General features: G+C 35.1%; 2 protein-coding genes across 2 annotated transcripts in view; one reads left to right on the top strand and one right to left on the bottom strand.

Moving 5' to 3' along the window:
• The window catches only part of PCDH9 (protocadherin 9), a 1,000,311-nt gene that overhangs the window by 192,583 nt on the left and 781,130 nt on the right, over positions 1-26,598 (top strand). The gene's annotated exons all lie outside the window — the stretch shown is intronic.
• LOC132352697 (TSSK6-activating co-chaperone protein-like) lies at positions 21,245-21,691 on the bottom strand. The gene has a single exon (XM_059903392.1). The coding sequence runs from the start codon at positions 21,677-21,679 to the stop codon at positions 21,245-21,247; it is 435 nt and encodes a 144-aa protein (XP_059759375.1). The 5' UTR covers positions 21,680-21,691.

The following is a 26,598-nucleotide window of genomic DNA, read 5'->3' as shown; positions in this document are numbered from 1 at the left end:
TCTCTTTTTCTTGCTTAGGTTTAATTTTCATGAGCTTGCCAAGAACATAATTATTAGTGCTTCTTACGAATACCCAGTAGAGATCACATTGAAAGAGATTCATTCTTAGAAGAGTAGAAATTTGCAAATATAAACTAAAGTACCAGTATAGTAAGAACTGAGTAGGTGGAATCACTAGTTGTCATTATGGTGAAGTTGTGTTTTTTTTTCCTCTCCCTGCTCAGGGGTGTGTGGAGAGGTCAAACAGATTAGATCCAAAGAACAGTGAATTGCTTAAACATATATAAGGGACACTTCAGAATAAATGTTATCAGATCAAGAAGTATCTCTTGCAACCAAAATTAGTATGGGAAATCCACCTGCAAAGAGCAAATCTCTAGTGAAGAAAACGCTATGTTTTCATTATTGAAACCAAAGTATTTCATTATTTTGTTCCATACTGTGCACCCCACACAGTATCAGCCTGGGATTCAGAAGAACCTGCAGGAAATCTTGTGACAAACATTTAAGGTCAGCTAGACAACATTTTCATTCTCTATGATTCCCTCTGAGTTTACTATTGTTCATTCTGAATTCATTGTTTTCTGAAGGCAAGGAACAAAACAAACACTAACTGTTGGATATCTTGTCTTGCTGTCTCTCTGCAGAATTTGGGGGCTGCATGCAGTTCTTCAGAGTATAGTAGAAAATAGTACTTATGTTTATACCTTTTGTGTTTCTCTTGAACATATTTTCCTACAGACCTATTAAATTTCTTAAACTGCTTATGCACAAGAGTTTCCCAAATTGGCAGTTATTTCATGGTCTGGCAAGGTAAGTGTCTGCTTTGAAATAGCTCCTTAAGAAAAGATAGAGATAGTCAGCTACCAGTAAGTGCTTGGTGCCTTGCTGAAAAGCACATGGCTTCTTTATAGTCATCCTCAGGCAAAGATTCCTACAAAAGGTGTTAAGAAGTTCTTGATGTGTATACATATGCCTCCTGGGATTCTGCTCCACCAGCAGTGAGGAGGGAACTACAATAATCTGTCCCTTGAGAAAACTCTGTTCATTGCTGGGAAGAAGAATCTGATTGCTTTTCCAGAATGTTTAGAATATGTTTTATCCCTAATGTGATAGATGTCCGTGTATGAAATATAGAACAGTAGACGATTTTCCCCAATTTACAGATGCCTACCGTTAGCAACATCATTCCTTAGTATGTGCCTGTAAGACAGCTCATAAAATCCATATATATGATATGCTTCAGATCCTTTTTAAAGCAATGTGCTTGGTCCATGAAATAATGACTTCTATATCATTCAAATATTATTATTCTTACATTTATGCTTATATTTTACTAAACACAGAAAGCATAGTAGTTAAGAAAGCCACCTTCCATTAGAACAAGAAGTACCAATTAAGGAAAGCTAAAAGTTAGAGAGAGCAGCCCATTTTTAATTTTAGACTATTAGAAACATCTGATTACAATGCACTCGCATCTAAAAAAATATTTACTTTTCAAGGGGACTAGAAGGTCTCCTAAGGTTTTAAGCACATGTTGCCATTGCAAACCCTGCAGGTATTTCAGTTTTATGTCTTTGGATGGTTTTGCTTTTAATTCAAACTGTAATGGGCCCCTGTGTTTGCCTGTCAGGGTAACAAAGCTATTCCAGCAGCAGATTCAATTCTAAAGACATAATATGAACACCTACTGTGTGCAAAAACTGTGGGAGTCCCTGAGCAGGACACACCTGTGAGTTACAGAGGCCCTGCCTCTAAACTGCCCACGATCCAGAAGTTCAGGCTTTACTGAACTTTTAATTGAAGCCAAAAAACCTTGGAGTTTGCAGGCCCAGGGAACGTCAGTTCACACATTTGTTCTATCCCGAACCCACCCATTTACCATTATCTTTGTTTTCCCAGGCAGTCCGATTTCTTTCTTTTGGCCTTCTCCCTCCGAGGCTGAGAACACGCATTTGTGTGGGAGTAAAGGCCCCGAGTCACTGCACAAGCACAGGAAAAGAAACAGAAGGAGCAAGCAACAAGCTATGCTGTTATAAGCATGGCCTCATCCCCCTTTGCTCCTGACACTGGCACTTCGGGCCCTGAGCGTATGGGCATGGGCTTGTTTTCAGAGCCACTTATGGCACATATATAAAATTTACTGCGCCTTGCTGAAAAAAATGCAGTGATTGTGAACCACTTGGGAGAGGGATAGATTTATGGAAGGGGAAAAACACACCCAGTCAAGACATTAAACACTGGTTTCCATGCCATTTTCAGTTACCAGTCTATGAAGGAGGAGCTCTCATGTTAGGCTACAAGATGAGCAAGTGTTTGGATCCTTTTTGAAATAAATTACTTGCCAAGATCTTTTTTATGGACCAATTTTCCTATTTATATCTTTGGAATCATAAGTTTATGAGGTCAGTGGTCAAGGGTAAAGGATAGGCAACACATAAAATGACAGAAGTAGCCTGAAAATTATTTTTCTATTACTGAAAAGAAGAGCGATAACCGAAACAGCAATTTTGCAAGTAATTAATCCCTTTGAGTTGATTTATCAAAGAAATCCTGTTAATAAATTGTACCGTACTTTTGTTGGTAGAAAACAGGTAATATGTTCTATAGTGCTTTTGGATGAATAAATCCATGTAATGTCTTAAGTCAATCTTCCAATTTGGCATTGGCATTCTCATCTCACTATGCACGAAATTTTTTAAATCAGGAGAGCTGGCTTTCTGTGTAAGTTGACATATATTAAAACGTAAGAGCTTGGTGGCATGCCGTTAGATGCTGTTTGACTTGGGATACCATTGTACATTTTTACTAATATGTTTAATTTTACTTAAAGGCATTATGCTTGCACCCTCCTATATCCATTTGTAAAGCTATATCAAGAACTTAAGGTGAAATTGTGAATCCAAATTAGTAGCCAGCAAGGGTGGGAAGGAAATAGAAGACTATTGAGAAGACTTTCTGGATGTCAATTTCCACTGAACAGAAGGAGGGAGAGCCCTTTGTATGTAACTATATATTTTGCATAACTTAACCTTTAAAGTGTTGTGTGATTTATTTATATAAATGAAATCAAAAAGAAAATGCCACTCTTTTCTACTGAAGATGTCATTTTGGTTGGAGCTATAATTAGAAATGCATAAGGAATATTTTGAAAGTGTTTTGTTTTTACTTGGGTAGGGTTGGAGAAGGGAAGAAAAAGGGAAATGCACTTCAGCAGGTGCTGCTTACTATTCAACTCAAAGAAATCATTCCAGTGGAGGCTGTGAGCACTGTGGCCTTTTGGAAAAGCCATTAGAGTGGGCTAAGAAACTTGGATTCCAACTGGTTTTCCCACTAGTTATGAAACCAAGAGGACATCTCTAGCTTTGTCTAAGTGCCTCTGCTTCGTTCCCCATTAGCACTTTGTATGTTGTATACATATTATAGCCCACACATAGCATGTGCTCACTGTACAGGCGTGATGATAAGTACTTTATATGCATTGCTCTATTTGAAATGTCCTATCAGAACATTTACTAGATTATACTGAAATGATCTGTTCCTTAGTCTAACTCTTCTGTGTGACAGAGACTATGCTTTATTGACATTTTAGATGCTTTAGTAAGGTTTGTTAAGCTGGACTGACCTTTTAAGTCCCTCGTTTCTCATTTTTTTTAGGTTTTCATTCTTTCAGATAACAGTAAGAACGTATTTCCCCTCATCAGGATAAGCAGGGCTTCCTTAGTGTTTTCCCTATTGTTGTAATATGTTACAGTAGAGTATTTTTTTGGTATACATTTCCTGTGTTACCGTAGACAATTGCCATTTTAATTTTATTTTTATAGTTCAAATGACTCACTCCGACACAGGGAAACATCCCCTCAATAGATTGTTCTTAGTGATAAAATAAGTGAAAACATCACAGATTCTCAATTCATCAGACACTAAAAACATAAACATTAAAACATACAGGGTTTGCCAAAATAGAGATCTTCACATTGATCATTGTCAATTTGAACTTAAGTCTTTTTAAAAAGCTATGCCTTTTTTTTTTTTTTAAGCTATGCCTTTTTATGTGTTTGTATTTGCTGTTGTGATACAGTCATTAATATTTTACTAAGCTTTATCAGTTTTATCAAACAGAAAAAGGGTTGTTTGACTGACCAAGATTTGTTAGTCTGTCTCTACCTGTTAATTTTAAAAATCAGTTAAGAGTTATTTTCTAAAACAGCTTAGGGTCTCTATCTTAAAGCTGAGTGTAAAATCCATTGGCAGCCCACACTGAGGGCCAATTGCTACAGTGTAATCTTGGCAACATTTTTATAACTGCTAGTGAAGCCCACATAGCTAAGAGAGTACATTACCTTCTAATAATTATATTCTCAGGGGAGTTTGTCCTTAACATATTATAATAGTGTGAATAATAGCATGGGTCACTGGCCAAGGATGGAATTATAATCTGTTCAGATGAAGATCTCCTACTAGTATAAACTATGTTTGAAATGTTTCGAGTTTATGTCTGTGGTGGATAAGATGAGTTTCATTGAGATAAATACTCTCCTTTTTCCTTTTTCTCTTTGGCCAAAAACACACCAGTACCATTCAGGAAGAGGAGAGGGAATAAAAAGAAAAATAAGAAATAAAGAATAAGAAAAAGAAAATAAAAACAAAAACAAACAAATACCAAAAATAATCAAGGGACAATAATTACCAGAATTTGATAGAAAGTTTCTTTCCTCAATGGTCTGGACAGCCAAAATGAGGCTAAGGGTTTATTCTTTTTGAAAAGGAACACTTGAGCATGTCATCGTATTCAATTAAATTTTAGTAGTAGGTCTAGCTTATACAGCTGGAAAAACCAACATGCAAACCTAAACATTATCAATTAGACCTATCCATCTATCTCTATCTATCCACACATATATATACATATACTTGTACACATATATATGTATGTGTACATGTACACACACAAATATATATACACACATATGCAACTTCTTTTTTCCCTTGACAATTTATTGTAGCCATCTTTTAATAAAACTGTTCCTAAATTTAGAAAATAAATAAATAAATAAATTTTAGTAGTAAGGATGATAAGGAAATTAAAAACATTTACTTATTGATGCTAAAGTTTCCAGTTGGGTTTTTCAATTCCATGGCTAAATAGCCTATCCAAAAATTCAGAGTTTAGTAGCCTTTGAGGTCACTTGAAATGTTGTTTTTTAGTCACAGCATAGCCTTTTCATTAATTTTCTTTCTGGGCAGTGCCACTGCATTATCAAACAAGAAAGCAAGTGATGTAAAGCAAAGGTGGGAGGTGGAGAGAGAGACAAAGTCTGTGACTGACCAAGAAGGACCAGGTATAGTCAGCTAGACGCATTGAGATGAGAAGAGATAAATATTGAAATTATCCTAGACTATGGGAGAGAAAGAGAAATGCTTGAGAGGAAATTACACAATACACTATCTAGCTTGGCCTGAACACAGCATTTGTATGAGGTTTGTTGAGAAATAAAATAGGAAAGGAACATTTGAGTCATGTTGTAGAACAACTCAAACTCAGCTGGGAACATTGACCATATCAGGCATCCACTGGACAATGAAATGATAAGGATGTAGAGAAAGGGCTCTGTTTCCAAATGTTATTTTACCCAGATCCCTGCTGAGGTTCCCACTGCCTCTTGGAGATCTGAGTAAACTTGTCCTGTCTCCCTAATTCCTTATATCCTGAGAATGTCTCAATCTTTCTCCACAATTTGTAAATTCCCTTGGGCTGCATTTCTATCATCTGCTCCGTTTCTGCCCTCTATGTGTGCACAGTCTCTACTATAATCACACTGTACTGGCAAGATATCTTATTTGGTGTCATCAGTTTTCCATAAAAAATTACATCCACAACAAACATTTGATACTTTTAGTAACTTTGCTAAAGATTTGAGAGGTCATGCCCCTAAGTTTCTTCTCCACTCCTTCCCTCTCATTTCACTGAGAGTCATTTCTTCTCCTTCACTGAAGCCGTGATACAAACTGACATCCATGTTCTTAAGGGACTCCCCCACCACCTCCATGAATTTGGTCATTTTCTTGAATTATTGATGGTCAGTAAGATTTAGTCACAGGCTTTGCCTATCTCTGGAACTGTAGTGTAAAGTCAGCAACTTTTGGAAGATCCCAGGATATACTTTAACATCTGCCGTTCCACTTACCATACTCCATTGAAAGAATTAGACTTGGTTTAAAAGGGATGGCCTGGAGAAAGCTTAGGGCATAGTTCTCTTGGGACTACAGAAATGACCAAGTTGTACTTTGTACGTGTGTGCATAAATTGTGCACAAACACAATTTTTTTTATATGTAGAAAACACACAGTGAATACTTTTGAGAAGCCCTGAGAATTCCTTGTGGAGTTGGCATTTGGGTTCTAATTCTGATAGCCATACAATGTGATGGGACTTTTGATCCCTTCCTTCTAGCCACACTAGTAATAGAATGTCGTTACAAGATTATATTTCTTACTATTTTCTGAAGCAAAGGGTATTTAAACTTTTCACTTCGAAAAGATCTTTCTTTCCTCCATTTTTCCCCCCCCTTTTAGCACAGCTTCAGGATAAAGAAGACTCAAAAATTATCCCAATTTCTTTCTTGAGTTTTGTGGATGTTTTTGGTTGCCTGCTTAGTATCTGTGACTCCACCCCTCATTCCCAACAACAACTTGATTATGTCTGGGTCTCTTCCTTCATCCTGACCCCTGCCCCAAGGCTGGAACTTTGTTTAAATGAGCTAGTTTTGTTAATACCAGTCCTCTTTCCCTAGATTAGAAATGGATTAGCCTAAACCAGTTTATTTGATGAGAGGTTTGCTTTGGCCTGCCTCAAGTTTCCATGCATTTATACGGAGGGTAGAAGGCCAGCACAGCTCTCCTATAAGACATGAACTAGGTTATATATACATAGTCACGACTATCATACTGGGAGCCATCTCATGACCAACAGAGACAGCGGATTTATGAAGCAACTGCAGAACACATAAAGATAAAGGAACTGGTAATCAACGGCAGTTTTAAACCACTAGATCAACTAACCCTGACACTTGCTTTAATTTTGGATTCTTTGTTAGGTGGGCCAATACTTTTCCATGTACTTTAAGAAATTTCTTCCCTCTTATTAAACTAACCCAAACATTTTCCTATTATTTAAATCTATAATTCCAGCTATTGCATATTTTACCTTCATGTCCCATGGGCCCTGTAATTTTATCACACTATTTTCAATGTTCTACTTTCTACGTTTTATTTCTGTATTTAGCACCACCATCCATTTTGTCAGAGAGGAAATCTTAGATTTTCCCTTCCTCTTCCCCCTCACTTTCCACCCAGCTGATCACTAAGTCTATTTTATTCTAATTGAAGTATAGTTGATGTACAATATTATATAAGTTATGGGTGTACAATATAGTAATTCACAATTTTAAAGGTTATAATCCATTTATAGTTATTATAAAATATTGGCTCTGTTCCCCATGTTGTACAATATATCCCTGTAGCTTATTTATTTTATACATAATAGTTTGTATCTTTAGTCCCCTACCCCTATACTGCCCCTCCCCACTTCCCTCTCCCCACTGGTAATCACTAGTTTGTTCTCCATATCTGTGCATCTACTTCTTTTTGTTATATTCACTAGTTTGTTGTATTTTTCAGATTCCACATATAAGTGATATCATATAGTATTTGTCTTTGTCTGACTTATTTCACTTAACATAATGTCCTCCAAGTCCATCCATGTTGCTGCAAATGACAAAATTTCATTATTTTTCATGGCTGAGTAATATTCCTCTGTGTGTGTGTGTGTGTGTGTGTGTGTGTGTGTGTGTGTACACACATACCACAACTTCCTTATCCATTCATCTGTTGATGGACACTTAGGTTGCTTCCATATCTTGGCAATTATAAATAATGCCACTATGAACATATGGTGTGTGTATCTTTTGGAATTAGTGTTTTTGTTTTTTTCAGATATATACCCAGGAATGGAATTGCTGGGTCACTAAGTCTTATTGATGTATCACTTAAATTCATACAGCGCTCCTATGCCTATTTCAACTGGCTTGCTTCAATCCCTAATCATTCTTTACATGGACTATTGCAATAGATGCCAACCTCTGTCTCAGCCTTACATCTCTTCCCCCAATGCTACAATCTCCAAATTACTTCCAGGAAGAGCTTTCTAAACAAAAATTTGGCATGTCCTCTTCCAGCCTAAAATTTGTAAGTAATTTCCTATCCCTTGAGTGTAAAGTCCCAAATCTTTTGCATAACATTTGACATATTTTTTTATTTTTCTTTTGAATATGATGTAGCTGATTGTTATATGAATTCCATGTCCCAATTATACGGAGTTTCTTAAAATTCTCTAAATATGACTTATTTTCTCACAACTTGATGGTCTTTTAAATTCATCTGCTTTCATGTACTCACTGTAATTAATATTTGCATATGGCAAACTTTCTTTTATCTGCAAAGATTGTCAGGGAGAACCTTTAATGTAATTTCTAGCCCAACACTCCTTAGGAAGCGTTGGGTTTTTCTCCACAGGACTCCTGCAAGTTCATTCCATACTTCTGTTAGAGCACAGCACAGCACATTCTAATAGTTTATTTTCTTGTCTGTTTTTCTACTAAACCCTGAACTCTTGGAGCTAAGCACCATTTGTCATTGTATTTCTGATACTCTCATTGTGGCTGGCACATAGTAGACAAGCGGTGTTTGTTTTGGAATGAATAGTGAGAAAGAGAATTGCTAATGTAAAGACTGAAAGTTATCTGTATATGACGTCAGCCCAGCTTGTTAAAAAGGAAAATTTCAGAGAGTTAATTGTTTTTGTTTGCAGTTATCCTAGTGATAACACATGACTGATTTTATATTTGTTTTGGTCATTTTGTTTTCTTTTTCACTTAGATACTTGATTTTGCTTTGTGGTTTTGTGTTGTTTTTTTTTCTCTGGAATGTATTTAGTAACAGGAGATAAAGTGGCTTTATCTTAAATAAGAATTTAAGTCACTAATCAGGAAAACACAATTGAAAACACATTTTTAACCAAAATTGTATATTATTTACTTGATATTAAGTGAATATATATTCTGTTTGACTTACAGGTAGATTATAGAGATAGAGTGAACCCAGGAGACTATCTTCTATAGCTTATTTCTGGCAAAAGTACAGAGGTGTTGCAATTATCAGGATAGGTTAGGTCATGTTGTAGTAAAATGAAACAATTCACCTCTCCCCAAATTGCAAGATCTCAGAGATTCAACATCACGAAACTTCTCTTCTCATTTGTGCTACAAACCCCATGCATAACAGAACACCTCCACTCCACACAGTTACTCAAGGATCCAGGATGACAATATGAGCCCATACTGGAGGTGCACCTTTGGGAAATTAGGGGCTTTGCCAGAGCAACAAAATAGAAAGGGAATGGAGAATTGTGTGTGTGTTTTCTGTAGTCAAAACCTAGAAGTGACACACTTCACTTAGATCACAGTTCAGTGGCCAGAAGTAGTCACATGACCTTGCCTAATGCCGAGGGCTGAACACATAAGGGAGCAAATGCAATTGTTTGTGAGCATTTCTTTCTGCTACGTTATTATGGTACCTGTTTCATAGATTCTTATAACAATCCAGTCTTGGAAAAGTTAGTAAAATTGGTGAAGAGGCAGGGAGAGAAAACAAAGACCTTTTATTTCTGTCTTTCCAGTAAGCAAACTGCTCTTCATTTGAGATTCAAGTTCTAAGTCCCCTCTCACAATCACTCTTTCTTTCTATCTATCTATCTATCTATCTATCTATCTATCTATCATCTATCTATCTACCTATAATATCTATCTATCATCTATCTAGACATTGCATGTCTACTGAAGTGCACATAGAACATTAAATATAAATATAATAATTAAATGAAATAAAAATTTAAAAGTAATACATTATCCTACTTTTTTCATCAAGATTTTTTTCACTCTAAGATACAGTATCCAACTGTACCAACTGTTTTTAAACATAAAAGGGAACATATTGGCTGATAGTATTGAAAAGTTCAGGCATTTGCTGCATTGACTTGAGGCTCAGCTATGTCCTGTTGCTCTAATAATGTTGTCAGTACCTGGGCTTTCCTTTTATTTCCCATCTCTAGATCAACTCTGCTCCATTGAGGCTTTCTTTCCAGGAAAGCTCTTTTCACTAAGTGTTCCTTGGCCATCTCTACTCCCTACCTGCTCATTTAAAGTGAGGTTATCACCCCAGACCAGTTGGAACCAGAAGGTTGATGATGCCACCAACCTCCCACTTTCCTCCCCACCAACCAATCAGAAGAATGTCCACGAGCCAATCACACCCTCTTTGAACCAGTACTATAAAACTTCTCACTACTCCCTCCAAGTTGGGACACACAATTTTGAGAGCATTAGCCCGCTGTGGCCTCCTTTGCCTGGCAAAGCAATAAAGCTATTCTTTTCTTCTTCACCTAAAAAAAAAAAAAAAAAAAAGCGAGGTTATCAGGAGGATTACATTAGCTATCACAGGCAGTGTCTAGAAGGCCGTACACTTACTTAACATTTCCTAAGTGTTACTTATTCTATCTTTGCTGTTTTAGAAAGAGCCCAGAAAGAGAATTTCATTACCATGGCTCAAATAAAATGCTCCAGGCTTAACTAGTCAGTGTGATTAGTAGATCAAATATTGTGAATGGCCGGACTTATGTCATTTGTCCAACCTTTGAGCAGGAAGGGATATGTTTGTGGTCAGCTCTATCTGACATTCTTGGAGTGACTGTTGGGGAGGGGGATTCCTTGAAGGGGAAAGTGATCCTGGGAAGGCAAAACAAACAAACAAAATGCCTACTCTGCTTGATATGCCCCAAACAGTAGCATGTTCATTTGGAGCCGTGCATTTGCATATATAAGGTATACTGATGAATTCTCATTTTCATTTAAAATGTATCTATCAATGTTTCATACCTCATTCAAAATTAACAATTATGATGGAGAAAAATATTCAAAGTGAATATAGGATACTTAATTTTTTAAGTCTTGGGGGAGTAGAGTTTTCCTTCTGAAATAAAAGTAAGTATTTTTATGTCTTTGGTAGTTAATTATTTACTCAAACTGTAACTTTTTTATTTGCATAGATGAATCTATATTGTTTCCCCAAAATACTAACATTTTAGCAGCAAAATGTATTAAGTATTTCTTCCTGGCAACACTCTTCCCTGCTCCCACTGTGTTTTTACTTAGGTTAAAAATTTCATAAGCCTTTGGTTATTGAAAAACATATTTCCAGGTTTTCAATATGATCTCAATGTTTATTTTTATTAAAAAGTCATATTAATGGATTATTATTGTTTAAGTGCTTTACTATCATGGGAAAGAGTAGATTATTTGACTAGGTGTTTTTAAGTATTAGATTTGTAATTTCATCAGGAAATTGGATACAGTTTGGTTCAAATCTAATTAAATTAGATTTGGGGCATGTGTATGTTTGTTAAAGCAATCTACTATGTTATTACCTTATGATCAATTATCTTAAAAAATTAATACTATAGACATCACACCAGATTGCAGTTTTCTAAAATCCTAAACATATACATGTGCATTTAAATTACTATACTTATCTACGGTAATTATGTTTACAATCATTTTATTCATATTTTCTCAGATCTACAGTGATCTTAAAATATCTCTGGAAAATGTTTGAAGTATGTGTCTTTTCATAATGCAATCACTGTTATGGTATTTTTGCTCCAAAACAGGTTCATCTTAAATTAAAATTTAATTCATTTTATAATGTAAAACCCCAAACAATTTCTTATACTGGCAGCCAATATCAGAGGTGATTTCCTTGGATTCTAAGTGAGTTCTTGATTTCAAGTGGAATTTTTGTAACTTATTTTAAAGCATTTGTGATTTCTGTTTCTGGTTTAACAGCTGTTTTCATCATTTCCATATGAACTGTTATTTATACCTTAACATTAAGCTTCTGGGAATTCTTTTCCTTACTGTACTATCTCACAACCATATTCTAATATTTACAGTCTTTCCTCCAGCCCTCTCACCACCACCATCTTTTCATGTCCATTACAGTAACCTTTTCACTATTTTTATTATCAAAAAATCACTCTGTATGCCAATATTCTGATATTCTTATTGCTCAGAAAGACATTTCTCCATTGGCCAAGACTTAATGTTTATGGGGGTAAATAAACTCTGCCCCTACATTCTCAAACTGGTCTTTTTTACTAGAAGAAGGTCCAGTTAATTTTATCTTTCTAAGATACTGAAGAATAGCAGTAATAAATTTTCATTTATGAAATGGAACAGTCCTGAACCATGACCCATCTGAGAGTTTCCAGCTCTCATTTCTATGCTCTGTGACAGTATGCTTGGTGCCAGAGAAGAACTTTCAAAATATTTCTGTCATGTGAAAGCTGCAATATAGTTCTCACAGAAAGAACTCTCCTAGTATCAGATCTATACAACAAAACAAGAATAGCATTGTGTACTCAACAGACACCTGATCATTTCTGTAAGATGGTACAGGTAGATTTGGAATCAAGCCTTCAGATTTTGTGTTTATACTTGGGATCATAAGAGTTCATAAAGATGGCCATAGATATGAAGAACAACAACAAATCTTTAAATAACATTTTTAAAATCTAAACTGTATAGTGGATTTTTCTATCTGTTCATAGAATACGTACAGTAAACCTACAGAAAGTGTAAATATCCCCAGGCTCAGGGTTGAGGATACATATATGAATCAAGAAGCCAAGCTCCAAAACCATTTCTGTGCAAACCAAGCAAGTACCATAACTTCATGATTTAACATTAATAAAGTGAGCATTTTTCCCCCAGTTCCAACACTATTTAACCTGGAGTTGAAAAGAAGTTAAAAAGAAATCCAAAACCTCTCCTGAGTTGATTTAGACTTTTCTCCTTATGACACTGCAACCAAAAAATAGTGTAGGATTTTGTGGAAAGATGAAGGGAATGTATCAGGGATTGAGGGGTACTCTAAAGCTGCTTTTAACTAAGTCTGTGGGGTAATCTGAAAACTAGATCCTCCAGCCTAGTGTCAGGTATATGTTAAACCCCAGTTTTAATTTACAACCCGTAATTTAGTTTCCTTGGCAGTGATTCATAAATCCCCATTTCATCCCACGACTGCTGCATGATAATGATGCTTTCTCCGGAGCAGCTTCTATCACTACTAAGCCTGCTTCTCAAGCCATGATGTCTTCCACTTAGAGAATTCCACCCAATGCCAGTCTTAACAAATGCATAGCCTTATTGAAAATGTGCCAGTGCCTCACATTGTTATGCAGGTCCATGGTCATGAAAAATTTTATCATATAAACCCTGCTGTCTGCACAGAAGAGGAACTGAAAATGTTGGCAAGGGATGATCACATATTTTATCAGAATCTCCTAAAAGAGAAAACCAACATGTTTAGAGAAGGAAGGAGCTAAAATAACATCGCCTTTAATTTAAATATAACAAAATGTCCAAACCTCTGAAACTGACATTTATCTACTACTGTTCATTTTCACATTTCCCTTGAAGGTCTCAGTTTCCCAAAGTTTCATGACCGTCTGATGCAGTTGCAGTGATATGATTTTCATATGTTTCTCTTGGAAATCTTGTGTTAATCAAAGGATGTCCCTGAGACCTAAAGGCAGCATGCTATTGATTACAGTGTTGACTTATCAAAAGGCTAAGAGATTAGTGGGTTTACAGCTTTATGTAGGAATAGAGATTTGAATGGCTGGAAACTTGATTTGGGGAATTGTACGTTAGCTTATGAATACAGATAAAATATGAAACAGTGGGGCAAAACCAATCTCACAGTACCTACAACATTTTTGTGAAAGGCACACGCATTCCCCTCCAAAACATTCCTCCTTACAGTTGTGTCTGAATACATTTTGTTGATTGTGAGATGTGGCATTTTATGTTTTTCCTTTTTAGATTTAGAACAGACAGTGACTCTCCTAAAATGCTCCTGTGCTGTTCCAATTTCCGTCAACGGCATGAGTAATCACTTTGAAAAGAGAAAATCTATCAGAGCTTTGAAAATATATAAGAGTTGTTCTTTTTTGTCATATTTTAACATTTTATTGTTTGGAACAGTTTTAATGATTTATGTCTATAAGTTTTCAAGGTTAAAATCAGAGTGTGGTCAGATAATTTTAAGCAGATGAGAAAATCAACCAAGAACAAATGTTGGATTATGTCCTAAATTTCTAAATATTTGTATTATTTTATGCACAGATAGGACAACAGTTCTCATCCTTGGTAACCTGGCTCTAAGTAGTGCTGTGGAAGTAGTGATACGTTTGCTCCGATATATTTTTTCCTCTTCAGTCTTTTGAGATTGTTGTGGAGACAAATTTGGTGGGGAGATTTCTTGATTCCAAGCAAAGTTAATTAATCCATGTTCAAATTTACCTTAGGTGCCTTCTCATAATTACCATCCATTTTTTTCCCTAACAAATCAAAAACTAATATATAATTTAATTTTCATAATATAATTTTAACATATAGTTTAAATCATATAATTATATCTTACATATTTATGCATTTGAAGCAGTCTTCGTTTTTTTTTTTAATTTTTAATTTTAATTTTAATTTTTTTTTTATTTTTGGCTGTGTTGGGTCTTCGTTTCTGTGCGAGGGCTTTCTCTAGTTGCGGCAAGCGGGGGCCACTCTTCATCGCGGTGCACGGGCCTCTCACTATCGCGGCCTCTCCCGTTGCGGAGCACAGGCTCCAGACGCGCAGGCTCAGTAATTGTGGCTCACGGGCCCAGTTGCTCAGTGGCACGTGGGATCTTCCCAGACCAGGGCTCGAACCCGTGTCCCCTGCATTGGCAGGCAGATTCTCAACCACTGCGCCACCAGGGAAGCCCTCTTCGTTTTTAATGAAGTCCAATTTCTGAGATTAGCTTTAAAAGGTTCAAAAGTTAAGAGAAGCATAATGTTGTAATGAACAGCTGCAGGTGTTCGCTTAAGAAATTGGAAACTGTGTATTAACTCTATGAACATAATTCAGCCATTATGGGAATTCTGAGTAAATACAATAGAAGAATTGAAGTGGGGATTATATCTATTAATGTACAATGTATATATATACAAGTAAATGTTATGTCTAGCACATCCATATAAGAATAAACCTTGATAGGACATTTTGGAAAAAGACACATGCCCTCTACGTGACTTGCACACTTTGGACTGTACATACCTGCCTGCCACTGTATCCTGTGGCATACCTCTGGTGTGAAATCTAATTGTGAAACAACTGAGCAAATGTTTCAGCTTGGAGCTTCAAAAATGCCATGAAGAAATTAACAATTATTTGATAATCATTGAACCTGCATTTTCTTCTCTTTATGCATCATGTAATAACAAGGTATGCATGTACAGATACATGAATATACATATATGCATATGTGTATACGTGTACACACAACCAACAGAGCACAATATTTCAAGACCACTATATTCATTATGTAATCATGCAATTTTTCTGTAGGAATGAAATATTATTTTAGGATTGACTAAGATAGTAAAACAAATTGACTAAACTTTCAGCAGTGAGATATCTCTGAACTTACGTGCATTAAATTATACTTTGAATAGTTTAAATTGTTTTGAACAGATAAAATTTTAAGAAATGGAAGAACAATCTAGCATGAAAAATTTAGACCTAAACAATGTCACAGTATATTTTTCAGAAAAAAAAAAAAAGTTTACTATATTTATTCCTTCAGAGTTGGTTCCACCATGTAGTTTCCGGGGCCCAGGATAGCACAGGTAGAGCACAGATATGTATTTTACAGTGTCCATTGGTTTGTGTTTTTGTTTTTCTTTAACAAAACAAGCTGGAAGATCATTAGTAAAATCCCACTTCACCAATAATGAAGATTTTTGTATGAATGTCATAGGCAGGATGAGTGTATTGAAAATGTAATGAACTGGCCTTAGATTATTATATATGTATGCTATTATTTGCAGTTCAAATAGTATAAAATGTATGAGTATATTGCTGTCCATTTTATTTATGAAAATTAAAATAAAACACCATCCTTTTCAAGTTTGTAAGTTGTAATAGTGATTTTCTTATAAAATAATTTGAGTCTGAATTTCTTCCTAATCCTTGCTGTCTTCAGTAAATAGATGTCTCATTTATTGTTTTGTTTATCAACACTGAATTGAAATGCACATTAAGTGTTCAAAAGATACTGAATGTCTTGCTTCACAGACTGTCTGGGAATGATTTCCAGTATAAGAAGACGCAATCAAATATTCCTTAAGCAATAAAGACATTTAATAATTTCATATCACAGATATCAGAGAGGTAGGCAGTTCCAGGGACCAGTGACTCAGTGATGTGAATATAGCATTTGTGAAGGGTAGAATTTTCAAAATTCTCTTGTCCTCCTTTAAAGGTCACAAGATACCTGTCACAGAACTGATTATCATGGCTTCACACCCTTGTTCCAGGCAGACAGACATTCTTTAAATCAACATACCCTCATTAACACACCCTTCCAACATCTGTCTTCTCAGAGATTGGATAACAACATTTTTTCCTATTAATGTTCCATTTTTTTTTTTTTCCTTCAGTCCTTAGTATCTCATCTGTGACAGATGAACTCAGCCCCTCTGTATCTTTGAAAAAACACTTCCTGAACATTGGGTTAGTTCCTTTTATCCCCCTTCATTATTACCTTTTCATTGCTTACCTGGTGCTATCATATATATGAACATTAACTTTTCATTGCAGTCACTCACAGCTCTAACATGGAAAATATTTCATTATCCTGCTTCAAAATCCAGTAAAAAGATAGATGTACTATTTTATAATAAAGAATCACAACAAAAAGAAAGAGAGAAATTCTAATTCTCATTGGTATGAAGGTGACTATTATAGCCTCCTTACTTGTACATTTATGTTGAAGGAATGGCCAAAAAAAAAAAAAAAAAAAAAAAATGTGGACCAAAAGTCAGGGTAGGGTGTCCAGCTTGTATTCCAAGGGTTTCCTCAGACCCATGTAAATTTTTTTTGAACAATTTAGAAGGAAATTTAGCAAACAGACTAAAAACATGGGTCAATGCTAGAATTCAGTGATTCAGATTTTGCAAACTATAAAAACCATTCTGATAGATCTACAACTAATAACCGATTCTGACTGCTTCAAAACATTGCTTCAAAACAGATTGCTGTACTTAGGAGGCAAGCTCTTCAAATTGCTACTCAGCAACTTGCCTGGAAGAGCATCAATCCTCTTATATGTATTAAAAACTATCTTCTTAAATTTTGTGCCCTTTATACAATATAGCTAATGGTACTCATGCTTTCACAGTTTATTTTTAACTCAAACTAAAAAATAGCACAGACATTTGTCCAAATAGTCTTATAATGAGTCTCATTCTAACTGTGTCAATAACATGTAGTAACATTCTGGTTTTAGGTATAAACCTTAGGACAAAGGAGACCATTTTCTTTTTTAATATTCAATAGAATTTTTGCATAAATACAAGCAATGTTATACTCCTCTAAATTGGAAAGATTTACTTCTTAAATTTTTCTTATTAAAGATGATGTTTTAATTTAAAGAAAACATTTAGCAATTGCCTTCACATCTACGGTCTATGATTGCTGGCTTTTCTAACAATTTCCACTGGAAGCCCAATGGCTAATTGCAAAATTCTTGCCAGTACAAGTGCACCTGTGTTCTCTGTAGAATTGCTCCTCTTATTAAAACTTTTGTGAACATTTGTTTTGAAATTAATTTTTCCTCTATTTTTCATTGGCAAGTTTCTACAAAATCATATGAAGTCTTAGTAGGACTAGAAGGGCTCTGTCTCTTTGAAAAGAGTAGTTTCCAAAGGTAGCTTCTCTTAACTCTGTAATAATAAATCAAAAACAATACAAATATTGTTAATTCTCCATAAAGTACCCCAGCAAGGCAAATATTTCAGACATAAATAATGGAAAAGGGATCTATGAATACTCAAACAATGAAAAATGCAATATTTTATAAAATTATATTTTAAACATAGAATAACAAGATAATTTGGAGGGCACAAGTATTACTTGAATTGGATTTTACAGATAAGAAAAGAGTTAAAAGTTCTGGAAGAAATTATTATTGTAAGCTGCAGAAACTATGGATACTTTTTAACTTCATTATATATACATATATTTTAATTTTTTGAAATAACTTGTTTTTTATCAAGTTTGCTCATTACAAAAATTATGGATGATTCTAGCTTTAGATTACACTGTGTTTTCATTATTGGTTCTTAACACCTGCTTTCAAAGCAGTTTATGGCTGAAAAAAAAAAATAAAATAAAGAGGCAACATTACAGCTCTCTCAAAGCTTTATATAAATGGTTCCATTTTTTCACTCATTTATGCTTTGAATACAAAGTCAGTGTGAAGCAGTAATTCTTTTTCTTTATTTTACTCTCAAAATGTCAATTTTGAAAACATAGCATGCAATTTTAGGGCTAGTTAGTCTAAGTTTCCTGTATCAGTGTTACTAGTAGTTTGAATAGATTACTGTGAGTGACTTGTTTAAATACTAAATAAATAAACTTACTTTAGGAGTTGTGGATGTATTAGATTTTCTTATATCTGCTACTTTTTATTGTATTGTCAAAAAATTGTAATTTTTCTTCCTAAGTCATCAGGTAACACCCTTAATTAACAATGGAAGAAGAGTGGAGGTAAACATTAACATATGGAGGGAGAGACCCTCAACCTGCAGGGTAAAGGCTCTAAGGAGGTATGAAGAGCAAACTAATCTTTTCATAAAGAGTATTTCAGGCAGAAGGCACCTGGATTCTGGCAGAAGTATCCTCAATCTCAGTTGAAATTACCTTATCTGGGAAAGAATGCTGGGTCTTAGAGGCTCTTCTAAGCATTCTGAATTACGGGAACAATTTACTGTCTTCCACTTTGCTTATTTGTGCTCATGGAAGATGTTTTGCTATTGGTCTAAAGCTATAGGTCCAATGCAGGGTACACCTGGGACATTTCTTCTTCTACTCATGCAAGACAACATGCAGTCTTTTTCTGATAATGGGCTCACTAAGCCAGCAAGAAAAGTGGCTGGCTCAAAAATTGTGAAGTTGTGAGTGTCCCAAGGCCTCTGTTCATTTTTACAATGATTTCGACAGGAAGATAAAAGGATTCCAAATATTATTTATTAAACTGAGAAAGTTACCTGGAAAGAATGAAAAAATAATTATAGAAAACCAAACTGAAATCTTTGAGTTTGGGAGTTGAAAAATGGAGAGTAATGAGAGGTTGCACTAGGTGAATAGTATTATTTATGTTTAAATGTTCTCGCCAGAATTGCAATGTGTTTTCCTGGTTGGAAAAAACAATGAATAAGCATGGTTCCATAATGCATATTGATCATTCAAAAGCACATTGCAAACTAAAAGGCAAAACAACTTAGTCAAGGCTCTTAAAACACAGGCGGGGAATTATGCCAGTAAAGGAAGCCGCTTTGTAGGGAACATAGGGATATATTAGCTTTTGAATGAAGAGGTTAACCACTGAAGCACTTTTTAGAAGGGGTGGAAAGACAGCAGACCTTGGAAAAAGTAGATAATTCTTTATGGTTAAGGACAGGCCTCCACAAGAGTCTACATAGGATATTTTCAAGAATTACCTAATTAGAAAGAGTGAAAATTTACAAAAGACAGTATTAATATTGTTTTTAAGAAGCCATTATATTTTTCTCATGATTCTAACTTTGCACAGCTTTTTACATATAAATTTCATCTCAGGACAAATTGGAAGAAGATATATTCTCCTCTCTTTCTGCTCTTCTTTCCTGATAAGAAAAAGTTCCAACAGTTTTTAAAGTATTTTATCAAAATTATAATTTCATCTGTCTTGCCTTGATATTATGAGTTCCATGACAGTAGATCACTTTTTCATTCATTTTTGCATAATCAGTGTTTAAGTCAAAATATTTATTGAATAAATCAAGAAATTGATAAAAAATATATTAACAGACTTGTTTAAAATTACAGAATTCATATAAGCTATTTTTAGAAGCTAATTTGATTTCAGGCCAACATGATTTTGCCAGAATTATCTTTCTGATTAATTCAACTCTAATAGTCAACCTTTAAGTTAAGAAAGAATAAAAATCTTTGAAGATGTCAAAATTTGTCTAGCCCTTATTTAAATTTATAGGTAATCCATCAAAATTAAGGTGTCATTTATTCTAAGGTGTCAATGTATGTGTATTGTAAATAGGTATTAAAATGACATATTTTTCAATGTAGAGAAGTAACAGGTATTATTAAAATATTCAGAAGAAAAACATATTAAGAATGAAAGTACAAGAAAGGAAAGTTTAAAATTTGTAGTCTCATAAGTCCTAGGTTAACTAACTTTAATAGTTAAACATCTTTATCTTTTTCTCTACATTTCTCATTTTAAAAATGAATTCATTCTATATATATAGTGTTTTGCTTATTAAAATGCAACCAGATAGCACATTAATCCTTAGCAGTGCTCAGGAGTACTGGGAGAGGATTGAGGGACTGGTTGGGGGAGGGGAGAAAAATGTAAATTATCTGGGAGTGGAAATGAAAACAAAACAAAAAAAGAACACATGTAATTAAAGGAAAGATGGGAGTGGGTATCAAGAACAAATTCACCTGTTTCATCATTTTGCTTCAGGTACACATTCTAGGAATACTCTACAGAAATGAAAATGAAGTTCTTCTACCTGTGGCAACATGGAAGAATCTTATAAATATGATATTGAATGAAAGAAGCCAGTTACAAAAAAAAAGTATTGTTCAATTCCATTTCTATAGAGATTTTTAAAAAGACAAAGGTAATTTATGGTGTTAGAAGTCAGGAAAGTGGTCAGGGAGGGTGTTATAACTGGGCGAGGGGACAAGGGAGCTTTTTTTTAATGCTGATAGTATCCTGTTTCTTGATCTAGCTCATAGGATGACAAACATTTTCTGTAAAAAGCCAGATAGTAAATATTTCAGGCTTTGCAGGTGATATAATCTCTGTCTCAACTACTCAGCTCTGTTCTAGTGCAAAGGCAACTATAGATAATATGTAAATAAATAGGTATTGCTGTGTAAAAAAAAAAAAAAAATTCATTCTATGTATATAGTGTTTTTCTTACTTTAAAATACATAATAACTGTTTATTATAAAATGTTTGTTACTTTTTTTTCCCCCACAATTCATTTACTGAATTGGAGAGGTGATTTAACAATAGATTATGAGATAAGGCTGGGAGAGAAGAGTTCTTGCTTTCTCTTCCAGGAGACAGTTGTGTCATGGATGCTTGTAAATTTTCCAAAATAGCCATCTGCGGTTGGGCAAGCTGGGCCTGAAGCTGGAGATTGGCATACATACATTCTAGGAGTCCCAGGTATTCCTTGGGCTTGTGGTCAATTCCCGAGGGCAGCTTTGTGGCCAGGATTTTCAGGAAAGTAGCTGATGGGGAACTTGCTTGAAGATTAATAACGCTGGGGGAGGGTTTGTCTTGACAAAGAGGCACAGCATTACCTTCCTCTTTGGCTCTTCTGTTAGTAGGATGACTAGAGCGCTGCTCCATCTGAACACCAACAGGTGTGGTGCCTGCAGCGTTCATTGAAAGCCTCAATCCCAGCACCCACCCTTGTAGCTGATACACATGCGCAGTCATTCGTTACTTTTTTAAAAGAACATAGCACAAAAGATAAAACATAGGCACAAAATCAGCTACACAGTGGTAACACTAATGCTATATAGTAAAATACTATAGTATTACATAGTATTATATAATATTAAAGCATTATATTATATTATAGTATTATATATAAATATATGTAGTAAAAGCACATATATATGTTCTTTAACCTATCTTTCTAGAAACATTCAAAATGGATTTATTGAGGTAAAACTGACAGGGAATAAGATGCGCATGTTTAAAATGTAACTTGGTAAGTTTTGAAATGTGGGTATACCTGCGAAACCATTACCACAATCAAAGTAGTGGACATCTCAAACATCAACAAAAGTTCCCTCAAGCCTTTGTAACCACTCCTTCCCACCTTCCCCTAGTAATATGCAGTCTACTGTTTCAAGAATGGAATTGCTTTTAACTTAGCACATAGTGGAATTCAACAAGTGGAAACTGAGTAGATCAATATTAATCTCATGCTCTGACATGTTTTTTTTCCAAAGAGAATATTTTAATTTTTGATGCCAATGGCAAGATCATAATTATGTACTTTTGAATGTGCTCCTGCGGTCTGGAGAGAAAAATAAAACAAAGGGGCTTCCCTCAATAGAAATAGAGATTTTTGAATACTTAATGAAGAGTAAGGAAACATTCATATCAGTTTTTCTTGGTCATTTCATGAATTATATTTGAAATGACTTGGTTTTGATTTTTCATTACATTTGTCCAATATTCTAGTAGTGTCCTATAACAGATGGCTTGGCTTTTCACAGAAGAGTTAAGATAAAATATACTAAACATTTTCACATGTCCATTTAGAAGAGAAAGTTAGAATACAGTACCATAGTAAACAGTAACTTCTTCCCTAGCATGTGTACACACACACATACTCACACAGACACACGTTTATTACATATTTTACTGATATAAAGAATGAATAGCTCACAATTTACAAATCACATATTTCATGCTAAATTTCATATAACCAAATGATTCTTACAGAATATTTTCATTTAACTGGCAAATGACAAATGAGTATACTTCGGACATGAATCTTTCTGATATTTTCATTTATGTTAATAGGCAAAACAGAAGTAAAAGAGAAGTAAGACATATTTCAGAACTTCACTCATTCATCAACAATGTAAGCACTTATTTGTTTAATCAGGTAGTAGTTTTCAAATGTTGGAAGAGCATTTCATCATTTTCTTCTACTATGTGCAAGTAATGGCTACAGATATGACACATTTTAAGTTTATTCTGTATTAATATTTTCTCCATCACTCTCAAGTTTAGATAATCAACAAAGCACTAAATCAAGCCCTGCGTATTTGATAATTTCTATGGTGTGAGTCCTTCAAGCTACCAACATGATATTATAGAGCATGGAGTTGAAAAGGGATGCACAGACGGTGCATTACATACTATCTGTACCATACACTTACAATAGATGGAACAACTTCGAGATCACTGACAAGAGTAAAAGTTGGTAAAGCAATGATTTTAATATAATTTACTTAATCATAAGTTCTTATATATTAATTTTTAACAATGACTGTGTTTAGTAACTGGATCACAAAATTCCTGAAAATTTACCAGGTTTTAACAGCTCCAGTGCACTGTTGCCCATAGAGTGTTGCACTCCTAAACATGGAAATTATGACCAATGGCCATTGAGTATGGTGGGAGTTAGCCTATTCTAATAGAAACTTTTGCTCTTTAATAGTTAATCATCTGTTTTTGGTCAATCTTTGCTAAAGTTAACTAGTTTTCACCAGACTATAAAGTTCTATATCGTTTGATCTAAAAGATTAAATGTTTTCTCATCATCCATTTGCATTAAAATACACTGATTTGAAGGTAAAATACAAATTTCTCATTCGGTTGGCTTCCTGATAAAGAATTTAGAGTAGTACATGGGCTGACAGTTACATGCAGGTTTTGTTTTTCTGAAGGGCCAAGGGAACAATTTTGGCAACCAGAGCTACTGTTATCCCTATCACTTCTCTTCCTCCTCATCTTCCTCTTGTTTTTTTTTTTTTTTTTTCTTTTTTCTCCTCCAGATAGAAACCCTCATAAAATGGGACATCCTTAAAATATAGTCTGGTCTGTTATTGATATAATTTATTTTCTTTGTTTATATTCTTTCTGAGTCTATATAAAGAATATGGTCTTTGCCTAAAAATTGCACTGAAGTATGCATATGTACCAGTCCAGCCTGTTTTTCTTTTAAGTGTTTCCCAACTGCCTTTTTCTTAAGCTACTTTCTTTTTCTGTTGGCTGCTTGTAACCATGACAACAACCTGTGCTTAGCCATTGTGAGTCTTTCTCCATCCAGGAGCTTTGGAGAGCCTGGCAAAATGCTAGGGATATGTGTTGATTCAGATCTTTGAGAGGGTCCATTTAGTTGTCCAGTCTTTGATCCAAATTGAGAGTTCTTTTGTCTGTTTGCTTCACCTCAGGCAAACTATCTTTCATTTACTTATTTCAAATTCTTGACTTGGCTGTTAGGTGTCACTTCAAGTAACTGTTAAAATCAAAAGATTCACTTCAGGGCTTCCCTGGTGGTGCAGTGGTTGAGAATCTGCCTGCCAATGCAGGGGACACGGGTTCGAGCCCTGGTCTGGGAAGATCCCACATGCCACGGAGCAACTGGGCCCGTGAGCCACAACTACTGAGCCTGCGTGTCTGGAGCCTGTGCTCCGCAACAAGAGAGGCCGCGATAGTGAGAGGCCCGCGCACCGCGATGAAGAGTGGCCCCCGCTTGCCGCAGCTAGAGAAAGCCCTCACACAGAAACGAAGACCCAACACAGCCAAAAATAAATAAATAAATAATAAAAATAAAGGAATTCCTTTAAAAAAAAAAAGCCTATGTCACTTTATAAAAAAAAAAAAAAAAAGATTCACTTCAAATATGTCTTTATTTTATGTTCTTTCCCATTTCCTGGAAGTTGATTATGTTGGCATATAGAAGATGCAGTTTACTCTAGAATTTCTGGCGTGCCTTTGAAGTTTTGAAATTGTGTTACAAAGGACGCTAATGTGATTGCTTTTTTATGGGTAATGGAAGGCAAATGGCAGTTGGTGGAGAAGAGAAAAAGGAGTGTGGGAGGGGAGTACCAATTTAGAACAGGTGTTGATCATTTTTACCTAGATTAAGTAGTACAACTATAAACAAACCGTCTTCTAAAATAAAGCCTCAAAGTTAAAAAGGCTAAAAGAAAGGCTTTCCATGAGAGCACCCCCAATCCCCTTCCTAAAACAGAAATGTTCACTGTAAAACAGAAGTTGCAAATTTGTTAAGAGTGGTTGGTTGGAAATAAGAGCTGAAAGAGAAAACTGCATTGCGGTGATTGGCTTGATTTGGTGAATAAATTGCTATTTTCAGATTCAATTTGTATCAATAGGCAAACTCTGTACACCTGCAGACCCTGTCGCAGTATCAGGGCACTGAAGCAGCTGATCTTAAATAATCCGTTTCCCTTTCAACAAAAATTGCACCCCCATTCCTGAAGCCTCAACCTAGGAGAGGAGCCTTTGATGTCTGATTGGCAAGCAATACTCTTTTCTATCACTAATGGAAAGAACACCACGGTTTGTAAATTTAAAGACTATCTCAGAAAAGTCGGCCTCCCTGTTTTTAAAAGAGCTGAGGGTGTTGAATTGTTGGAAAGATTCATCTCTATTAAATGTGACTGAACAGTGGGAGAGTAAGATACTGTTTCCTGCAAGAAAGTAAAGAAACCACATTTTGGTAATTTACAATGCTCAGTGTAGCAGGTTGAGTTAAACAGGTGTTCACAGAAGTCATGCATATTTCCTGGCTGAGGAGACAGGTAGCAAAGGTATTTTACATGCTTTTCACCATGGAGGGGGAGGGTTTGGGGTGGAATACCCTAGTCTTCCTAGGCTCTGATTCAGGTGCCTAATTAGAGACCTCCTTGTCCATCCTAGCACTTGGAGGCTGGAGCATTTTCATGAAATGAAGAAATCTTCCATTTTGAGGCCATAATAGATACAAATTAATTAATTCATAAATACTTTTTCTAACTTTCCAATTGGTGAATATTAACAAAAATGCAAGGGATATATTTCATACACATATATTGAAAGAAAGAGAACAAAAATTTACCTTTGAAAATGACATCATAATTAGTGTAAAAAGTGCCACCTCCACATCCTTTAGTACGTTCATCGTAGCATGTACAATTTTTAAACCCAGAGATATAAAAGGAGAAAATATGTGATTTATTTCAATGACACTTTTCTAGTATCAAAAACTTTTATGGGTACTTGAATAAAATAAAGCTACACTACTTGTCACTAAGTATGCACTCAAGTATTTAATGATTCCTTTTTTCCTGTTACATTCATTTATTAAATATTTATTGAGTGTCTGGTACTCAGGCACTGTGCTAGGTGAGAGAAATAAAACTCTTGAGTGGTTCCTGCAGAAATCCACTTAATCTTCTAAAGAGGGCTTATAGGTAGAGCAAAATATTCTTCCTTGTATGCTAGTAGTTGTGCAGTATAGCAATATAACTTAAGCAGTTGTCATTTTGCATCTTGAGTTTGAAGCTTGACTAGGTCTGCATTGGGTAACATAAGAATGAATTGCACATTGCATGACAAGAAATGGAAAGGGAGACTGAAAATTTGATAAAGGAATAGGTTTCTTTTATTTCATGTAGGCAAAGGGGAAAAAAAGAGAATAGAAATGCCAAATTATAATGTGCAGATATTTATATAATGAAGACGTTCACACTTAATTGTACACTTTGTTTGAATTGTCTAGTTTTACCTCAGTTTTCTTCTACTTATTTTCACTGGTGTTTTACCTGAAGATA

Source organism: Balaenoptera ricei, chromosome 18 (assembly GCF_028023285.1).
Source record: "Balaenoptera ricei isolate mBalRic1 chromosome 18, mBalRic1.hap2, whole genome shotgun sequence".
In the NCBI taxonomy this organism is placed as follows: domain Eukaryota; kingdom Metazoa; phylum Chordata; class Mammalia; order Artiodactyla; family Balaenopteridae; genus Balaenoptera; species Balaenoptera ricei.
This window is presented reverse-complemented; position numbering and strand designations above follow the sequence as displayed.